A 22,904-nucleotide genomic window follows, 5' to 3' on the forward strand; every position below is an offset into this window, starting at 1 on the left:
TACTGTGAAATTTCATTCGGATCCGACATCCGGTTCCGCAGTTACAGGGCGATGAGTGTCAAAGTTTTCAGATCGCCATATAGAGTGACAATATGTACAACACCGAAAGAAGAAGAAAACACAAAACGAATGAAACGTGCTTTGTTCTATTTCGTACACACTATAAAAAACCTGTTTTAATCCACCTAGTGGTGTAATGATGCCTTTCTCATGTACATATAATATTGTGGTATTCTATTCAAAAAATTTCTCTTCGATTTTTGAAAGATACCAAGGTATTGTTTATGCATAACATACAGAATTAAATAATGCTTTGATTGCGTAAGCCATCCTTAGGAGAACGAAATGGGTTCACTATTATATGCACTTCCGGGACCGGAACCCGAGAACCGGTATAATCGAAGTCGGTTCGTACGGCCACCAACTAACATGACACACAAACTCTTCTAATACGCACCCCATAACTCCGGATTCGGAAGTCGGATCCGGATGAAATTCAGGAATTTCGTATGGGACCGGGAGACCTTTCAATTGAATCTAAGTTTGTGGAAATCGGTCAAACCATCGCTGAGAAAAGTGAGTGAGATCCATTTTGGTATATATGACCACTATTTCTGGTACTTCCGAAACCGGATACCGGGAACCAGGATAGCCGGAATCGGTTTGTTTAGTTGGCTACTGATAATGACTATCGATTTGTGTAGTTTTGAGACCAGTTTAGAAAAATTTTCACGTTTTTTGCTTCGCCGGTTTAAGTGACGGTGTACAATATTGAACACACTTTACCCTATAATTCCGGAACCGGAAGTCGAATCCAAATGAAATTCAGGAATTCCGTATGGGACTACTATACCTTTCATTTGAATCTAAGTTTGTGGAAATCGGTCAAACCATCGCTGAGAAAAGTGAGTGAGATCCATTTTGGTATATATGACCACTATTTCTGGTACTTCCGAAACCGGATACCGGGAACCAGGATAGCCGGAATCGGTTTGTTTAGTTGCCTACTGATAATGACTATCGATTTGTGTAGTTTTGAGACCAGTTTAGAAAAATTTTCACGTTTTTTGCTTCGCCGGTTTAAGTGACGGTGTACAATATTGAACACACTTTACCCTATAATTCCGGAACCGGAAGTCGAATCCGGATGAAATTCAGGAATTCCGTATGGAACTACTAGACCTTTCATTTGAATCAAAGTTTGTGGAAAACGGTCAAACCTTCGCTGAAAAAAGTGAGTGAGATCCATTTTGGTATATATGACCACTATTTCTGGTACTTCCGGAACCGGATACCGGAAACCAGGATAGCCGGAATCGGTTTGTTTAGTTGCCTACTGATAATGACTATCGATTTGTGTAGTTTTGAGACCAATTTAGAAAAATTTTCACGTTTTTTGCTTCGCCGGTTTAAGTGACGGTGTACAATATTGAACACACTTTACCCTATAATTCAGGAACCGGAATTCGGATCCGGATGAAATTCAGGAATTCCGTATGGGACCACGAGACCTTTCATTTGAATCACAGTTTGTCAAAATCGGTTCAGCCATCTCCGAGAAAACCTAGTGAGATTATTTGACACATACACACACACAGACATTGCTCAGCTCGATGAACTGAGTCGAATGGTATATGACACTTGGCCCTCCGGGCCAATAATAATAATAATAATAATAATAATAATAATAATAATAATAATAATAATAATAATAATAATAATAATAATAATAATAATAATAATAATAAAAATAATAATAATAATAATAATAATAATAATAATAATAATAATAATAATAATAATAATCCTACTACATGTTTTATGCTGCTGATTCATACTGTTTAGCTTGACTTACATATGCAGAAGTAACAGAAACGCAGTTTCGTTTGTCAGATTTCGTTTAATTGATTTAATAGAGATAGTAAGTATAGGTTTAACTACGTTCAGAACTGTTCCAATTTGTAGTACATATTTGTTGCTGGCAAACGAACCAACTTCGGCTATTCCGTTTATCTGAACCCGGTTTCGGAAGAATTGGAAACGGTGATTAAAAACTACTAAAAGAATCTCACTCACTTTTCTTGGAGATGGCCAAATCGATTTACACAAAATTGTGGATTCAAAAGAAAAGTCTTACAGTTTCATACGGAATTCCTTAATTTGTTGTGTATACTACATTCGGTTCCGGAACTACAGGGTAAACAGTATTTGCAGAGTTTGTGAGATTAGGTCCGAACTAATTTCCCTATTTCTATTCAATAAACAGTTATTTTTGCGAATTGCACGGTTATATTTGTGATGTAATGAGTAATATGAGAAAGGCATCATTACACCACTAGGTGGATCAAAATAGGTCTTTGATTTTTAAATTCATTTTTCCACCGCGATCTTAACTGAAACGTTTCCAACAACAAACTGTCAAAGATAGGATTCGATCAGTGGCACGACATGTGTCGACAAGTTGAGTCCTTATCCGAGCAAGTTGCGCCGCGGTACGCATCCGAAAGTATTAATCTTTCTACTCTGAAACTTTGCCAAGATTGAGTTAAATCCCTAAGGCTTCGTTTTCACGAGACCTGGACTATGCTGGCAGAGGACTAACGCGCCCCCAGTGTTTTCGAAAGAAAGGTACTTAGGACCATCTATGGCGGAGTGCAGATGGAAGACGGAATGTGGAGACGGCGTATGAATCACGGATTGCAGCAGCTGCTAGGAGAACCACCCATCGTACGGGCAGCTAAAATCGGACGTCTACGATGGGCTGGGCATGTCATAAGGATGTCGGACGACAGCCCAGTGAAAATGGCTCTTGAATCTAATCCAACTGGGACAAGAAGAAGAAGAGCGCAGCGAGCAATGTGGATCGATTAAGTGAAGAGTGATCTCAGAAGCATCCGTGCCTTGAGTGGCTGGCGACGAGCAGCCGTGGACCGAGTTATGTGGAGACGTATGCTTGATACAGCAAAGGACACCCCAGGCCTATAGGTGTTAGGTTAGGTAAGTATTCTAATCCAGTTCATGACTCTTAATTTAGTTCTTGAATCCAGTTCCAGTTCCTAAATAAATAAAGCCAAAACGTAATCAAGAGTTGTAAGCATCTGATAAATTCGTCTGTTCGTTTTAAGAATCATTTAAATATTTCCAAAGATTTAGGCAAAGTTTTACATGAAGTTTCGAAATAAAAGAGTGGCATTACGAAACCAAGTCAAATCATTTTTTTAAACAAGCGCTCACACAAAAAACCTTCTTTGCATAATGCGGCCCTAAGCACATGTTTTCGAATTTTTGATGAATGGAAAGCGCTCAAAATTTATTTCAAGCTTCAACATTGTTTTAATTTCAACTTCGCTTTCCGAGTGCCCGAAGCGAACATTTTTGTAATTGCTCTGCTCTACCACAACTGCCAACTAATCCATGCGGGACCGGAAATAAAAGACACATTCCGCACAGTTCTTAACGGCCATTCTAATTTAATCCAATCCACGATAACGTTGTCACTCAATTACAATTAAACCGAAGCCCCCGTGCTCGTAAGCGCGTCTCGTTATTTCTCCGCGCTTTGTTCCACAGTACAATTGGGCAGTATAACTCATACAGGCTTAAACTGTAAAACGTTTCCTCCCATCCGGAAGGCTGTGTGTTATTAAAAAGTAAGCTGGACATACCCTCTTGGAACGTAAAAAGGTTTTCACCCCTGGTCATCTAATCTCGACCGGTGACGGTTTTAGTGCGGTCCACCGAACGGCGTCCGAAACGATGGCGATGGCGACGGCGGCGACGGCGGCGACGGCGGCGACGACGACGACGACGGTGTTAAAAATGATCGCGATGCCTCGCCCCATTTCACACTTTATTGTTTGAAACTGTCGTCGTCATATTACCCGAGAAGTACCCTACCGTGAAATTACAGACGCATTGCGATGCTGGCCTCTGCTAGTGCACGTAGTTTCCGGTGCTTCATCAAGGAGGGCACGAAAGAGCACAAGCATGCTTTTCATTTCACGCCTTCGTTTCGATCTCACATGATACTGCCAGTAGAAATGTGATATATTTTTGCTTCCCCCGATCTTCTCCTCTCCTTCTACTAACCCCCCCCCCCCCCCCCACTCCCTCCAACAACGGTGCCAGATCGTCTGCTTGGCTGCAAAGAGCATCCCACTCCGAACGCACATTAATCACCTCCGAAGGGATAATCCCGGCTCTCCTTTTTCACCGATTTTACTCTCCTTCTCGTTTGCGGAAGGAACGGCTTGGGCTCTATACTTTTCCGAACGAAAGTTCCGAGCAAAGTCCTCGGTCCATCTGTGTGTAGTAACTACTGTGCGATGCGGCAGTGTGTTAAGCAATAAATAAATTCACACTGGGCCAGTTATCCTTGATCCATTTTGGGACCGTTACCGTATCGAGGAGCTCTGGTCGAGAGGAAGCGTCCGGATTAACTCGACAGAAGCTGGAATCCGAAATGGCTTCCAGGGATGAACAACATTCCACCAAGAGCAGATACCGAGCAGTTCCGATGAGGTGAGCAAAAAAAAAAAGAAAAGGGGGGAAAAGATTGGTTGATGGGTTACATCAACAAGGTTTTTGTGATATTATCTAACCATGAAATGGAATCGAGAATGGTTATTCAATCACGATGCTGGTTGCAGCAGAAGCTCCGACCATTTTTTACTATTATCCTGAGGGCGATTACGGGCTTGAAAAATAGCTTCAATTGAGGCAAATACTTGGAACAGAATCCGAATATTGCTTCATGCGATAATACCGACTTGTTTCTCTGGTTTTGCACATTAATGTAATCCTTTTTTTCCGTACGAAGCATGCTTTTGTTCTGCTAGTGCATCAGGTAACTGCAGTGCAGGAATTAGTCAATGGCACACATGAGGGATGAAAGAAAACGAGATATACTAAATTGCAACCGTTCCGGACCGGACCAACGAAGATCAACGACCTAATCAAGGATTACCCTGAAGTTTAAAAATAATATTTCGTTACTTAGGGGGGAATCGGTTATCGATGATAATCATTGCATTTTCAAATTACGAAAATCATAAAATAATTGTAAAATATTCTGTGACATTTTAAACAATATTACTTTTGAATAAACATTGGACCCTCTTTCTTAATGACAGAAACCTGCAACATAGTAAAGAAATAGAATCAGAAACGCTTACTTTGACTGGTCATTTAACGGTTTTTTGTCGAAGGACTACGTCTTTGCTTTCTAAATTCGAAAAACCAAAACCGGTCAAACAATGGTCAAGGTTTTAAATACTGACCGATGACTTGTCAAATTCGAAACATATTTTTATACGTTAGACATCATTTCATTTTTAATGTGGAACACATTTTTGTTTTATATATAGTGGTGCAAATTAGAAACTCGTGAAAAATACATATAGAAATATAATCAGGTTTTGAACACTTACAGCTCAGTAAGTTTAGTTTCAATCAGTAATATTTATTCACCAATTGATTGGAAATATTTCTACGTATTGATTTGAATGTTCATAGCCATGTATTAATTGCATATCATTGAAATGTTGATTAATAGATAGCAGTGTCCTATTTTGTCTGCAAAAAATCTCCGGCATACCGGATTCCCCTGCCATAGTCGACGGTTTTGAAGGTGTAAGCGATATATCAAAGGGAAAGCAGCGCTCTGATTGGTCAATTGATGCAAAAGCGAAACTGTGCGAAGCACGCGAAGCTATAAATATAAGCAAAATTACAGCTAACGTTTCAGTCCTACGCGTAGCATGCTAGAGGTAGGTTGTTGCTAGACAGCAAGGCAAAAAGTGCCATAAAACGATTTGAGGCTTTAATTGGTATGCTCTGATCTTGTGTCATGCAAGCTCGGATGAAATTCCATGTTATGTCGTTTCGCCTGAAAAACTGACAACTACCCCAGGGTAAATTTTGAGTGCGTAAGATTAATTTTTAATTTATATAAGATGAACTAACAGAATGGTAGTAATGGTAGAGAAACGCTGTAAAAATAACAGCTTGCATTAAAAACTTGAACACAAGTTTGGCGAAGAGAAGTTTAAATATCGATATCCGAATCACAAGCATTTACAAACATATAATTGCTTACCTTTGGGCTATTGATGTAATTTCGTCGGCTACAAAACAAATACAAACCACGACAAATAGGAGTCTATATTCTGGGTTCGCGTGTTCGGTGTTGGTTCCTAATAAAGATCAATCTAAGCAGACTCTCGTGCATTTGCGAATTCAAAAGTGTGACGATTGATTGAACTGTTTGATTGAAAATGTCGATCAATAGAAATTTGGGTGGCCTTTTTCCACATCAATGGGTCGTGTGTGTGTGTGTGTGTGTGTGTGTGTGTGTGTGTGTGTGTGTGTGTGTGTGTGTGTGTGTGTGTGTGTGTGTGTGTGTGTGTGTGTGTGTGTGTGTGTGTGTGTGTGTGTGTGTGTGTGTGTGTGTGAGTGTGAGTGTGTGTGTGTGTGAGTGTGAGTGTGTGTGTGTGTGTGTGTGTGTGTGTGTGTGTGTGTGTGTGTGTGTGTGTGTGTGTGTGTGTGTGTGTCTGTGTGTGTGTGTGTGTGTGTGTGTGTGTGTGTGTGTGTGTGTGTGTGTGTGTGTGTGTGTGTGTGTGTGTCTGTGTGTGTGTGAGAGAGAGAGAGTGTGTGTGTGAATAGCTGAACCGATTTTAACAAACTTATGATCGTTTGAAAGCTACTATTAGGCCATTGATCAAGTTCAAAAATCAAATGGCTGTGACTTTTGGCTCCGGAGCTACTGTTGGGTTATTGATCAAGTTCGAAGATCAAATGGCTGTGATTTTTGGTTCCAGAGATATGATGGTATAAGTAACGTAACCGACAAAACACGTTGTTTTTTACCGCTCTAATGTATATAAGGGTGTCAATATTTTGGGATCACCTCTAATTTCGTTAAGCGCTATTGTTCAAAAGTTTAAACACCTCGAAAAAAGTCCCCATGCAAAATTTGAGATGAATCGGACATAGGTAAGGGGTGCTACCCGGCGGTTAAGGTTTGAAAATTTTCGATCTTGAAAAATTACCATACATGGGGAGTACATGGGATTTCCGAAATAGAATTTTTTTATGTCAAACGTCTTAGAATTACATGAAACGTCGAGATTTAGTGTCATCTCAAAAATTTTTTTTTTTAAAAATGGTCTTTTGAGATTTTTTTCTAAGTCCCATAAAGTCGATTTTTCGACAAAATAATTTTATATGACACTAAATGTCAACGTTTCATGCAATTCTACACGGATAAAATCTATTCCCGGAATCATGATTAAAAATCATGAAATTATGAATCATGTCTATCATGAATAATAAGTCATGATTTCATAATCAAAACGATTGATATCATGAACAATAACACATCTTTCATGAGAATTTTCATGATATCAATCATTTTGCTAATGAAATTTCATAAGAAAACATGGTTCATGATTTCATGATTAAAAATCATGGTACCGGTAATAGATTTTTACCCGTGTAAGACTTTTGGCATCCAAATTTTTTTTTTCGATTTTGGAAATTTCATGCACCCCCTATGGTGATTTTTCAAGATCTATCAAAATTCCACTAAGTGGACTAAGAAGGGTTTTTTAGATTAGCATCACTCTTCTCAAAGTCAAAAATCAAAATCGAGAATGAGCCCAAATTAGTGTCAGAAATTATTTTACATAAAGATTAAAAAAATCATGAGACTATTGTGAAGAAAGAGAAAGGCATTATCACACCACTAAGTGGATCAAGAAGGGTTTTTTGCACTTCGATTTTAGTACCACTCTGGGTTTTTTTTTGGTGAAACGAAAAAAAATTTTGGACGCATGGAAGTGCTTCGGTTTTTTTTCTAAAAATAAATAATAATCAACCATGCGTTTCCATTGAAGTTCTATTAGAACGAACCGCATGATGCTAAGATCTGCACGCTGAGCAAAATTGTAAACATAACTGAATTTGGTGTTTTGCCTTTCTCATATAGAAAGGTTATGCAATCACTTGAAAAACCGACTAGTGAAGTGTCATATACCATTCGACTCAGTTCATCGAGCTGAGCAATGTCTGTGTGTATGTGTGTGTGTGTATGTGTCAAATAATCTCACTAGGTTTTCTCGGAGATGGCTGAACCGATTTCGACAAACTTAGATTCAAATGAAAGGTCTCGTGGTCCCATAGGGAATTCCTGAATTTTATCCGGATCGGACTTCCGGTTCCGGAGTTATAGGGTAAAGTGTGTTCAGTATTGTACACCGTCACTTAAACCGGCGAAGCAAAAAACGTGAAAATTTTTCTAAACTGGTCTCAAAACTACACAAATCGATAGTCATTATCAGTAGGCAACTAAACAAACCGATTCCGGCTATCCTGGTTCCCGGTATCCGGTTCCGGAAGTATCGGAAAGTGGTCATATATACAAAATGGATCTCACTCACTTGTCTCAGCGATGGTTTGACCGATTTCCACAAACTTAGATTCAAATGAAAGGTCTTCCGGTCCCATACGGAATTCCCGAATTTCATCCGAATCGGACTTCCGGTTCCGGAGTTATAGGGTAAAGTGTGTTCAATATTGTACACCGTCACTTAAACTGGCGAAACAAAAACCGTAAAAAATGTTATAAACTGGACTCTAAACCGTTATTCCCAATATTAGGATCAATTGAAAAATCTTATGGTCCTACCAAAAATTACTGCATATTTTCGGATGCGACAAATATTTAAATCGTAATTTAGAGTGCGTACTAGTAGAGTTTGTACGTCATGTTAGTTGGTGGCCGTACGAACCAACTGTTATTATACCGGTTCTCGGGTTCCGGTACCGGAAGTGCATATAATAGCGAACCCACTTCGTTTTCTTAAGGATTACTTACGCAATCAAAGCACTGTTTTATTCTGTATGTTATACTAGTTAATGTACAAACAATCTCTTGGTTTCTTTCAAAAATCGAAGAAGAATTTTTTGAATAGAATACCACAATATTATACATGAGAAAGGCATCATTACACTACTAGGTGGATTAAAACAGGTTTTTTTTTATTGAAATAGTGACAAAAGAAAATTTGGTTTGATATAGCAAACTTTGCTGGCTTGAAATTACAAAACATGATAATAAATTTTGCTCAATGAAGTAGTTTGTTCCAAACAATATATTGAAAAATATAAAAAAACTTTTTTTGTGCGTTGCTGTCAATTTCTTGACAAACAATTTCACAGTAATTCAATTTATTTAGGGGTTTGGTACCACATGGATACCGGATTTGTGGTAAGTACACATAACTATTTTCATTTTTTAAGTTTCGCTTTCAGCTCATCAGTGCGACAGCAGCTTATGTTGAACTGCTAACGCCACCTAACGGTTCAACATAAACCGCTGACGCACTGATGAGCTGAAAGCGAAACGTAAAAAATGAAAATAGTTATGTGTACTTGAAATTCAATCTGAAAAATTAGTTTTAAATAGTTGTACTTTAGTTATAGGTAATAATTGTGGTACTTTAAATTTATAACCTTTTTCGTTGGAATAAATGAAATTAAAATCTAGATATTTCAACTAACGCTTGTGTTTGTTATAATCATACATTTTTGTTTACTTTAAGAATAAAATGATTCATTTCAAACTAATTTGCAAAGTAATTTTTGACGCTACTTCTATTTCAATTTATATTCATTTTTAAATACTCAAAAAATAAGCTTTTGATAGTACATTGCCAATTTTAATTTGGTATTCAAGACATTTAGTCGATTTTTCACCGTGAAAACATTTTGATGCCCGTTGAAAAAAAAAAAAGATTTGTCACGGCCTTCAAAATAGTCTTCCTTTTCTGCAATGACCTCAGCATTCGACGAAAATTTCTTTCCCTGGAAAAACCTTCTCAGTTTTGAAAATAGATAATAGTCGCTGGAAGCCAGGTCTGGAGAATAAGTTGGGATGGTGGACCAATCCGTACCGCAAATCATTCAATTTCACCACCGTTGCTGCAACTTCAGGACACGAAACTCGTCTTTTTGCATAGCTTGATGAAAACAGGAACTCGTCTGACACGATCAGATGTTTCTTCAAACACTAGTGGATAAAGACTGTCCCAGAAAGTATGGGCGGAGGCACTTTGATTTCGCTGTAAATAATTCACAAGTGTTAGATATTCAAATTATATTCGATATACTGATAATATTAGACTACAACAACAGAATATTATTCTCAACATTTGCTATTAAGCCATTGTAGACTAGCTGGCGCACCGTCTGGCGAACATTCCTCATTAAATTCCGTACAGACTTCTTGGCTACAAGTTTTGACACTTTTTTTTCAATCTTTTTCGAACTGTTGAATGGTTTCGGCTGCCGAGACATGTTTCCTAAGATGTGCCTTCGTTAATGCCCAAAATCCCTCAATTGGTCGAAGTTGTGGGCAATTTGGAGGATTCATGTCTTTTGGGATGAAAGTGACATTTTTGGTTGTATACCATTCTACCGTTGATTTCGAGTAGTGGTAAGAAGCAAGATATGACCAGAAGACAACAGGATTCTTGTGGCTTCGAATCATGGGTAGAAGTCGTTTTTGTAAACATTCCTTTATGTATATTTCGCTGTTCTTCGAAGCAGTGGTGATGAAGGGTTTCGAAATCTTACCGCAGCTACAAATTGTTTGCCAGACCATGGCTTTCTTACCAAATTTTTCGACTTCAATCGATGTCTCGGACTGGTTTAACACTTGCCCTTCTCGCACCGTATAATATTGTGGTCCCGGCAAGGATTTGCAATCGAGTTTCACGTAGGTTTCGTCGTCCATGATTATGTAGTTCAAATTTCCAGCAAGAATCGTATTGTACAGCTTTCGAACCCTCGGCCTGATCGATGCTTCTTGTTTCGGACTACGTTTTGGTTGTTTCTGCTTCTCATAGTTTCGAAGATTCAAACGTTCTTTAGCACGAAGAACATTTGACTTCGAAGTGCCCACTTTGTTGGCCACATCCCGAACTGAAACCTCCTTCTTTTACTCGAACGCTTTCAGTGTACGTTTATCCAACTGAGGGTTAGCAGAACCTTTTTTCGACCCGTTTTCGGTTTATCCTCAAAGTTGTTATCCTCACCTCACACTTCCTGATTGCATTTCGCACGGCTTTTTCACTCACTCCTTCCTTTTTTTCTCAGTGACAGTCCGTGTTCTGTGCACCATTTGAACACAATTTTTCGACGTTGTTCTGCTGAAAGTCCACGCAATTCGAAACAAGCTAATGAAAACGAATAAACAACTGCACAAGTGGTTAGAGAAGAGTGTAAACAACAAGAAAGCGGATCGAATTGAACTGCCGAGTTTAGCACTAAGCAGTTCAATTTGAACTGCTCTGCACTGATGAGTCAAAGACGAAACGTAAAACTAATAAAAATGCTTTTGCAATGACTGATCGGAAATATATATTGGAGATGCCAAGTGAAAGAAAAACTAGCAGAAAAGATGAATTTTTGGAAAAAGATACGCTCAGAGACAGGACTCGAACCTGCGTTCTTATGCATTCCGTGCATACGCGCTACCATTTCGCCACTCTGATCTTGTTTTAGCCACTCCAAAACTCGAAACAGACATAGTAGCAACGTACATCGAACATGGTCTACATCCTGGCCGTCACCCGACCGATATCTTACATCCAAACATTACAAGCGATTACAAATACACTCTCCTACTCAATGCTTGATCGGAGAAATAGGTATAAAGCGAGAGGACTAGTGTTTGATGGACAGAGAAGATGTTTGGATGTAAGATATCGGTCGGGTGACGGCCAGGATGTAGACCATGTTCGATGTACGTTGCTACTATGTCTGTTTCGAGTTTTGGAGTGGCTAAAACAAGATCAGAGTGGCGAAATGGTAGCGCGTATGCACGGAATGCATAAGAACGCAGGTTCGAGTCCTGTCTCTGAGCGTATCTTTTTCCAAAAATTCATCTTTTCTGTTAGTTTTTCTTTCACTTGGCTTCTCCAATATCTATTTCCGATCAGTCATTGCAAAAACTGAACTTAGTCATGGCGGCTTTACGTCAAACTAAAAATTAATAAATCGGTAATAAAAATGGTTATGTGCCCTAGCACAAAATTTGGCTAACCCCAAAATGACCAAACCTGCATCGGCCAGAAATAGTCGAAAACACGTTTTCGTTCGGCACGTCAGAAAAGACATTGAACTCCGTTGCAAAACAAAAAGTGTTCTGTAAGTAGCAGAAACTTTACGTCTGCTTAGCGGTTCAAATTGAACTGCCGAGTTTAGCACTAAGCAGTTCAATTTGAACTGCTCTGCACTGATGAGTCAAAGACGAAACGTAAAACTAATAAAAATGGTTATGTGCCCGAGCACAAAATTTGGCTAACCCCTAAATGAACAAGAAGGAGCCAAAAAAATTGACAGATTCTGAACCATTGCGAAATGGCAGCGGTTTCTGGTTGCGTCCATACTTTCTGGGACAGTCTTTAGTTTGTTATGAAATTTGGTATTGGGCCATTCAGAAGCTTGTTCTCAACAAAAATGTACATGGTTCGAAACTATTCACGTCTTTGCTGTGAGAGGTCCAGGACTTTTTATAGTGATGAGTATGTGCGATAATTTTTATTTTAATCGAAGACAATCAATCAATGAAAAGGGATCAATGCTCAGTAGGCTGTGCGCTTGAGCGGATGGGAAACTAGGACTCAGTGCCTAGTGATTATATTAAATAAACTGTGTGTAGTTATCGTGCGTTACAAGTAAAAAGCGCCGTTGGACAGAGAGAACACAGACAATTGTTTCTTTTTCCTCCTCGTAGGTTTTTTGCACTGCTGTGTTTTTGATACACCGGTCGACGAGACCAATTCCGACGGCCGCTCATAACAAGGATTACAAGCTAAGTGTAGTTGTTTTTTTTTGTATTTTCTCCTAACGAATTTAAATATCTTTACTGTTATCTGCGCGGGTACAATTCAAGGTCTTTTATTGTTAATCCCCCTCCCCCAAATGATAAAATGGAGACTTCCGTAAAAAGTCTCGCATTAAGAACTATCCCGATGGGCTCGAACTCCCGCCCGGGCCTTACGCGGTCTATTTCCGGACCAAATCAAATGACAAAAAATTAAACATTTTGAAAATTTCTCACGACTTGACCTCGCGATACCCTACTGTGAAAAGAATTGATAAAGTACGTAACCCAGACAAGCTTAGGGTCTTGTTGACCAGCTCTCAGCAGGCAAACGAGATTGTTCGAAACGAGCACTTTACGCGGGACTATCGTGTCTACGTGGCTCGTAAAGTCGAAATAAACAGCGTGATTACCGATTCGACTCTGACTTGTGAAGACATTCTTAGATACGGGGCCGGTTTTTTTAAAGACCCGTTACTGAAGAATATACTGGATTGCAAACGATTGCATTCAGTAACGATCACCGGGGATGGAACAAAATCTTATCCCCAATCGGATTCCTATCGAGTAACCATTGCTGGCTCGGCTTCGTTTCTTTATGCCACGGGCAATACAGCCTCCCATTGCTGAAATAAGGCTCGTTGTGCTAATTGTGTGGGGTGCCCATGCGGATGGCTCTTGCGGTAAGAATATTGAAAAGTGCCTCTATTGTAAGGAGGGTCCACATGACCTCTCAGCATATCCCGCGTACAAACTTCGCGGTGACAGAATGAAGCGTTCCCTGAAGGAATTTGCAAGACGCTCTTTTGCAGATATCCTGAAGAGTGCCAGACCTCCTAAACAGACAACGAACCCATATGCCTGCTTATGATGCTGTCGACCCTTTGGTGGCTGTCCCTCATAGCTTTAGAAATATATCCTCTCATAAGCTCCCTAGTAAAGGTTCGAAGATATCTTTAGAAGGGCCTCGAAAAATTACAGCTATAGGAAGTGATGCTAAAGCAAAACCGAAGTAAAATGCTCCTGGTCTAGGGAATCTAAACGCTAAGAAGGAATTTTCATCACTTCCTGGGACACCAAACCCCCCCAAGCGTCCCTGAGAACCAACAAGAGAACCAACTTGGAACTGCTGGACTTATCAAGTTCTCGGATATTGAGGACTGGATCTTTAAAAATTTTAATATTTCTGATTCTCTTAAAAGCATTTTAATTGCTTTCATACCTAACGTATGTGAAAACCTATTTGAAGCAGATGACTGCAAATTGGCCCCTTCTCTCAGCGATCGTATCATTCGATGGCTTAAGTTTTACAGTGGAATTGTAGAAGTAATATCCCGAATATAGATCCTTTCAAAATTCTAGTAAATAATCTGAAATGTGACGCATTTGCATTGTGCGAAACTTGACTAACTTCTGATGTGCCCTTAAACTTCCACGATTCTAAAATTATTCGCCAGGATCGAGATGATCCCTACGGAGGAGTACTTTTGGGAATCAAAAAGTTCTATTCCTTCTATCGTATTAACCTCCCCTCGATACCAGGTATTGAAGTTGTGACATGTCATGTTATAATTAATCAAGGGCAAGGACCTTTGCAATGCTTCCATCTACATTCCCCCAAGAGCCTCGGTTGGGCATCGGCGGCTCAGTGATATCATAGAGCACCTTCCCGCACCGATGTTGGTTTTAGGAAACTTTAACTTACACGGTACGGGAAAGGGCGACGATAACAGATCAGCTATGATCCATGATATCTGCGACAACTTCAATATGACAATCTTGAATACGGGAGAAATGACAGGGATTTCTGCACCACCAGCAAAACCAAGTGCGCTGGATTTATCCCTTTGATCGACCTCGCTACGGTTAGATTACACGTGGAAGGTAATCCCTGATCCCCACGGTAGCGATCATCTGCCTATCGTAATTTCAGTCGCCAGTGGATTAAGACTATCGAAAACTACACAGATTCAATGAGCTTGAGCTTGAGCTTGAGCTTGAGCTTGAGCGACCACCCCTGGTTGCTACTCCGTTACTGATCGGGATTAGCTGAAATTGTACAGGGAGTTTCTAGATGATCTGACCTGGGACTGGTAAATCATCCTTCAATGTACATCTTCTGGTAATCCCAGAAATCATTGATCAGTACCGGCGCCGGTCAGGCCCGAACGTAGATCGTCTAAGGAATGGGAAGGAATGTTAGTCCAACACTTGTTGTTACTAGAGGCCGTATATACTACTGCGCACTCCACAAGTGTCACGGGAGAAGGATATTTGTTAGTAAACATTTCAGTATTGGTTTCGCGCGCGACTCAGTATCTTCCGGTTTCAAGATGCTCGGATGCACCACTAAACTCACTGACTTCCTGAGAGAACGTTTCAACAATATCCTATATTAAAGTCCCGGGAAGTCTTGATTCACAGATCTTATTCGAGGAAACTAAAGAAAAATTTGCAAAACTATCGCGTAAAGAATAAAAGCTTCCCTATTTTTTTAAATGAAATTACGTGATACAAAATAAACGAGTGAATAGGATGTAGACAAAATAGTTGATTCATTGCATTGACATATTCTGAACAGTTGTTATAAAATCATTTTAAATCACCAAATATAGGTAAAAAGATTTCACGCGCGTCTTTATTATTTCCGCTTTATTATTTTAATTATTAAATAAAATTATTAATTGGCTATACTGGTTGATCTGGGCAGCCTGCTACCGAGAAAAATATTAATTTGTTATTTGAAATATTAATATCAAGTGTTTTTACTATGTATTCAATATACCGATATATGTTATCTCTGTTATTAACTTTGTAATATCAACGGATCTGCGCAACAGTTATCAATTCAATTTATAATCCTGAAAGACAATCAATAACATGGAAGAAGAAAACATTCCAAATACAACCTTTCTCCGAAGCTAGACGGAAATTAATAGATTGAATGAAGAGATAATTTAGTAAAATAGAGTAATCAGAAGTGAAACATTGAAAATATCTGATAACTGAAAGGAAAAATAAACTCCTGAAATTGTCGCCTTCAACGACATGGAAGCAGGAACCCAGTGGATCTATTCTTGGTTCATTTTTTTCCGCCGGATTCCACACGGCATCTAGGCTGGTACTGTCCGGAGAGAGCTAATAGGTACTATCAATCTCCTAGTGGACCCCAGCCCCTTCGAAAACTACACAGATTCAATGTCTGAGAAACTCGAAACAACACAAAAATTTCCTCCGGAGAAACATTACACGTTTATGGCTAGCTTGATTCTCGATTCCGCGATTCAAGCTCAGAAGAAAAGTGTACCCGCCGCGAAAACTAACATCCGTCCTCCCAATCTGTGGTGGGACAAAGAGTGCTCATTACTAAATGCGGAAAGAACATCAGTTTAGAAAAAATGGAACACCTGATAATTATCAGAATTACGCGGTGTTAAACTTGCAAATGAAGAACTTAATTAAAGCCAAGAAACGAGGTTACTGGCGCTGATTTGTTGACGGATTAACAAAAGAAACATCGATGAGCACTCTTTGGAACACAGCCCGACGAATGCACAACAAAAACCCCACGAATGAAAGCGAGAAATATTCTAGCCGCTGGATATCCGATTTCGCTAAAAAAGTATGTCCCGACTCTGTTCCGGAACAGAAAATCTTTCGCGTCACGACATCGAACACAAACGAAACACCGTTTTCGATGGCAGAGTTCTCACTTGCACTTTTGTCGTGTAACAATAAAGCTCCGGGGCTAGACAGAATTAAATGCAACGTGCTGAAAAGTCTGCCTGACCCTGCCAAAAGGCGTTTGTTGAATTTATTCAACAAGTTCCTTGAGGGTAATATTGTCCCACCTGACTGGAGACAAGTGAGTTAAAGTTATAAAGTTTACTTTATAAAGTTTTTGCCTTTCTCATATAGAAAGGTTATGCAATCACTTGAAAAACCGACGAGTGAAAATTGGCCCGGAGGGCCAAGTGTCACATACCATTCGACTCAGTTCATCGAGCTGAGCAATGTCTGTGCGTGTGTGTATGTATGTATGTGTGTGTGTGTGTGTGTGTGTGTGTGTGTGTGTGTGTGTGTGTGTGTGTGTGTGTGTGTGTGTGTGTGTGTGTGTGTGTGTGTGTGTGTGTGTGTGTGTGTGTGTGTGTGTGTGTGTGTGTGTGTGTGTGTGTGTGTGTGTGTGTGTGTGTGTGTGTGTGTGTTTGTGTGTTTGTGTGTGTGTGTGTGTGTGTGTGTGTTTGTGTGTGTGTATGTGTCAAATAATCTCACTAGGTTTTCTCGGAGATGGCTGAACCGATTTTGACGAACTTAGATTCAAATGAAAGGTCTCGTGGTTCCATACGGAATTCCTGAATTTCATCCGGATCCGACTTCCGGTTCCGGAATTATAGGGTAAAGTGTGTTACATATTGTACACTGTCACTTAAACCGGCGAAACAAAAAACGTAAAAAAAATTCTAAACTGGTCTCAAAACTACACAAATCGACACGACTTTGATTATACCGGTTCTCGGGTTCCGGTGCCGGAAGTGTATATAATAGTGAACCCATTTCGTTTTCTTAAGGATGACTTACTCAATCAAAGCACTGTTTTATTCTGTATGAGAAATTCTGAATAGAATGCCACAATATTATATACATGAGAAAGGCATCGTTACACCACTAGGTGGATTAAAACAGGTTTTTCTACAGTTTTAGGTCGAGTACTTGAAAAAGCCAACGAAAGTTGTTCCAATAATTCATTCTCATTTATAGTTTATCAGTGAATGTTTACTGGAAAAGTGATGGCCCAACACTGTTTCGCAGTCTAGTTTTCTAGCAGAAAAGCCTCTTTTATATAATCGTTTCAGGCAAAAGTAGAAAAAAAATCTACCGCAAATTCCAAGCGGAGCATGATTTCAAGTGTAATAAACTTGTTCTTTGCAATCAGCCCGGCACCGAACCAGCATAAATGAACCGAAGAAAGTCTTTCTGGGAATTGAAGCAATCCGCTGATTTCATTCTTCATGGCAGTCAAATCGTGTCTCATTCAAAATGTTAATATTGCAATAAAAGTTTCCACCGCGCGAACAACAAAAAGGAAAAAAAATCAGACTCAGGTCCCAAAGCCTTCTGCCGGATCCGCAAATATTCGCAATTCGTTTGACTGACAGAAGCAACAACAGTGCAAAAAAATAAATAAAAAATGTTAAAACGTTCTCCAAAATTGATCTCCGTTGACGGTTCGGTTGTAATCAGTTTGCTTTGAAGTAATGAAAGCAAATGTCGGCGAAAGTGATATTAAGTTCACTCGAAATTTCGGTCTCGTTCGGTTCGGTGAAGGGTTTTTTTTGTGCCGGTTGATTTTGTTCGTTTGCATTTCGTATTTTTTTGATACAGCAGCACGAGCCACGAACTGATTGAGACATTCACACAATGATCCGCTTGTTATGCAAATCTGGTTGTTTCATGTCAGGAGACAAATTACAGTTTGTCAGAAACCACAAGTTGGAAATAATTCTTCCCACAATTACATCAAGTGTTAGTGTTTTTTTTCGTCAGTTCCGTTCCCGTTCCAAAAGTCTTCCACTGTTGCATCAGTTCCGAGGAAGTCCTGCATTAGCGTGCAGCCTCGCGAATCGGATTACAGAATATTATCGTCACTAAACGGGCTGGCAAGATAAATGCGATGAAGAAAGTTCTGCCACAGTCGGTAAGGTTTCCCCTCCATTTTCGCACCATGCATTTAACACCTGCCTTAGACTTTTGTTTTTTTTTTGTTCTACAAAGAGGGATTCTTGCTTGCGTCACAAAAAGCCATTAGCGAAGCCCGACTAACGGGGGAAAACCCCGAGCGGAAGGTAGGGAAACATCGTACAAAATGTATGTTTTTTTACTGGAAAAGTTTCCGGCTGAAATAATGGCACGGTGGGGGGTCATATATTGTACCGATCGACCTATGCTATGTAATGCATATTAGGGTTGCTAAATTTTATAACGGATGTTCAAAGCTCGGTATCGGTATCTTAGATTTTCAAGACAAATTCTTCCACTCACCTTTGGACACGAACACGTATATACTGGCGGGCTCGGTGTTGCTGGCCGAGCAGGTGTAGTTGCCGGAATCGTTGATCTGCGGCTCCCGGATGATGAGGCGACTCTGCGTTCGCGGACCGGGCACCGTTTCGATGGAGATATCCCGCCGCGAATCGTCGTAGTTTATCATCCGGTCGTTCCGTTGCCAGTACACATACTGGGGTGGCTGTGGGCTCTGCGGAAGTAGGGGGAAAAATGAAGCAAAAGTTCAGGGAAAGTGTCAGTAAGGATATTTTGAATTTACGAAGCGAGATTATCTTGTACCAGCAGCAGCAGCAGAAGTGGTAGCGGCAGAGCACGGCACAAGCGTAGCATCAATTTACCGGAAAAAGGAGTTCACCCGTAGGTACGAGTGCTGTGTGAAGGGGGTGTAAAGTTCGTTATTTTATTAAACTCTTTCAATTTCAACTTTTCACATTAGCCTGTTTCGAAACTGATGTCGTAAGTGAAAATGCTCTTCACGCCATTGGGGTACCGCTGTGCGATGATCATCTAACTCATTTTCTCGTTATTCCGAACAAATCGGATCTGTGATATATAGTGTCTAGTGTGATAATCTAGAAAGCAGTTTGCAAAAGTTTCCAATGTCCAAATGAGCAAAAAAACTAAAATATGATTGATATCGGTTGGAATTTTCCATTCCAATATAAATCCTCTTTCCTGCAAAATACTAGGCGTCTCCATTAAAAACTTTTTCATGTAGGCGCATTCACTTTTATAGCATTTCTAGCTAAATGGCAGGTTTGATAAAGTCTCAATAAATTTATATAATATTATTGGGCTGAAAACGTCAAGCGTTTTAAGACACTTTTACCGCGCACGTACTATGGTTAGTCTGAAAAAATTTTGGAATTTAGAAGTGACCTCGGGAATCAGTGAGAAAATTCAAAGATTCTATGATATAGAAGGATGACAAGAGATTAATGGGTAAAAGTTAACAAAAAAACGAAAGAAAACCATTAGTAAAAGAATTATGCCTATAAGAAAAATCACAACAACATGAAAGAAGGACAAGAAGATTTAATTGCAAAACAGACAGATGAAGAAATGAAATGGTAATAAATGAAACAATATGAATATATTAAAAAGGAAGAAGGATGAATAAGGATTAATATAACAGTTGAATTAAAAATAAGCATCGAATGAAAAATTGAATTCCTGGCAATAAGAATGAATAATGAAAATAGATAAACAGTATTAAAAGAAGGAAAAAAGCAAATACAAAACTTGAAGAAAAAAATGACAAATCGGAATCAATAACTAACAGCAGGAATGACGAACGGGATGAGCATAGCTTAAAAAAATAACGAATAAAACAATAGAATAGAAAACTAATTAAGAGAAAATATAAATGAAAAAGAAAGGTATGAAAAAAATTTGTTTCATACAACATGAAAGAATGAAAGAAGGGAAAAATAACAGTAAGAATGTATGAGGAATGGGAAGAATAACGCAAGTAAAAAGAGTGTCTAGAAAAAGTAGTAATGATAATTAGGAAGATTTACAAAAGGAAAAGAAACAGTCAGAAGCGAGGGTTGAAAAACGAGCAAAATGAAAAATTAAATAAGAAAGACTGACCGGATAGCGATAAAATGATACAGCGTCGAACAAAGAGAAAACATAAATGCAGAAGAACAAAAAACATAAACAAAAAATGAAAGAAGGGGAAAATGACAACAAAAATGATTGAGGAGAGAGAAAAATTTAGCAAATAGAGAAAGAAAGTACCATGAGAAAAAAAAATGAAGAATAAATTAAATGGAAAAATAACAAAGAAGGCGTTCAAAAGTAATACGTGAGAGGAAAAAAGCCAACTAAAAAAATGACAACGAAAAAAGAATTGTAAAATAAGACAGTATCGAGGGTGAAGTCTGAAGGAAAGGAATGTGGACAAAATGAATACAAATTATGATTTAGTATAAAAGTGGTGAAAAATAAAGAATCACACAGTGGTAGATTATGAAATGAAATATTGAAAAAGGAAAAAAAAACATGACAAACTAAACGTATGACTTAAGAAAAGTGTGAAAATTAGATGAGTGACCCAAGAGACAAACAACAAGTAGAAAACCTGAGGGAAGGCGAACATAAGATTAGGGAATAATCAAAATATGAAAACCCTCCGAAAATGTCCTCATGGTTAAAGCTTGAGAAGAAGAAAAGTGCCGAAAGGGAGTGATCAAACGGAAAATAATTACAGAAGCAAATAATGGCATGTAGGAAAATTGAGAAATCATTAGGGCACACAAAGTAAAAGCAAAAGGATTACAAATCGGTCGAATAAAGAATGGACGTAGCTATATAATTACAAGAAAAAAGTAGCAAAATGAATAGATGTTAGAAAAGAAAAATAAACAGAGAAGAGGAATATTTATAATAAAAGCAAATCTATTGTAGAGCTGAATGCAACATGAAAAAATTTAGAGCGTAATTGTGGTAATAGTGGCAAAGAAAATGAATTACAAAAAGAGAGAAGAAAACATGACTTAAATAATGAATTATATCAAGAAGAAGTAATATCAGAGTACAATAATCGCGACAAATGGACAAACGATGCTGGGGATTGATGAATAGGAATATAGTCAAAAAAGAACAATGAGATAAAGGGAAGTACGACAACAGAAAATTCTAGAAGAAAGATGAGTGACGAAGGATTGAAAAGATTCAAAAGACGTAGTGTTTATTAGATACAAACCCGGTGAAAGACCATAGTAAGGTTAAAACCGGGTATAAATAAACTTTAAGTTAAATAAATTAAGACGTAGTGTCAAATGAAATGTAATGTAAAGATTGACAAAACAGAAGATTGACAAATTGAAAAAGTTTTATGAACGAAGACTAAGAGCTTGAAAATAGAGAAAAACGAAATGGGAAAAATCGCAAAAGAGATGAAGAGTTAAGATAACGTTAAGAAAAAACAATAAAATAAATGACAGAATTACAAAAAATAAACAGAACGACAATGGATCAAATGAAAAAATAAATTAACATTTAGAAAAAATGACAAAACAACATCACAAAATGAACAAATAATAATCGCGAAAAGGGGTAGTATGACGAAAGGGGAAAATATAAAAAATGGTAACTGAACACTGAACGTGCGATAGAAAGACAGAAAGACAGAAAGACAGAAAGACAGAAAGACAGAAAGACAGAAAGACAGAAAGACAGAAAGACAGAAAGACAGAAAGACAGAAAGACAGAAAGACAGAAAGACAGAAAGACAGAAAGACAGAAAGACAGAAAGACAGAAAGACAGAAAGACAGAAAGACAGAAAGACAGAAAGACAGAAAGACAGAAAGACAGAAAGACAGAAAGACAGAAAGACAGAAAGACAGAAAGACAGAAAGACAGAAAGACAGAAAGACAGAAAGACAGAAAGACAGAAAGACAGAAAGACAGAAAGACAGAAAGACAGAAAGACAGAAAGACAGAAAGACAGAAAGACAGAAAGACAGAAAGACAGAAATACAGAAAGACAGAAAGACAGAAAGACAGAAAGACAGAAAGACAGAAAGACAGAAAGACAGAAAGACAGAAAAACAGAAAGACAGAAAGACAGAAAGACAGAAAGACAGAAAGACAGAAAGACAGAAAGACAGAAAGACAGAAAGACAGAAAGACAGAAAGACAGAAAGACAGAAAGACAGAAAGACAGAAAGACAGAAAGACAGAAAGACAGAAAGACAGAAAGACAGAAAGACAGAAAGACAGAAAGACAGAAAGACAGAAAGACAGAAAGACAGAAAGACAGAAAGACAGAAAGACAGAAAGACAGGAAGACAGAAAGACAGAAAGGCAGACAGAGTCCACGAATCCAAGAGTCCAAGAGTCCAAGAGTCCAAGAGTCCAAGAGTCCAAGAGTCCAAGAGTCCAAGAGTCCAAGAGTCCAAGAGTCCAAGAGTCCAAGAGTCCAAGAGTCCAAGAGTCCAAGAG

General features: G+C 38.7%; 1 protein-coding gene across 2 annotated transcripts in view; it reads right to left on the reverse strand.

The window, feature by feature from the left end:
* The window catches only part of LOC131438857 (zwei Ig domain protein zig-8), a 701,379-nt gene that overhangs the window by 104,093 nt on the left and 574,382 nt on the right, over window positions 1-22,904 (reverse strand). For both annotated transcript variants that reach the window (XM_058609195.1, XM_058609194.1), the window contains exon 7: window positions 18,929-19,142. In XM_058609195.1, the coding sequence (XP_058465178.1) occupies window positions 18,929-19,142 (214 nt within the window). The remainder of the gene's footprint in view (window positions 1-18,928; window positions 19,143-22,904) is intronic.

This window comes from Malaya genurostris, chromosome 3 (assembly GCF_030247185.1).
Source record: "Malaya genurostris strain Urasoe2022 chromosome 3, Malgen_1.1, whole genome shotgun sequence".
Classification (NCBI taxonomy): Eukaryota; Metazoa; Arthropoda; class Insecta; order Diptera; family Culicidae; genus Malaya; species Malaya genurostris.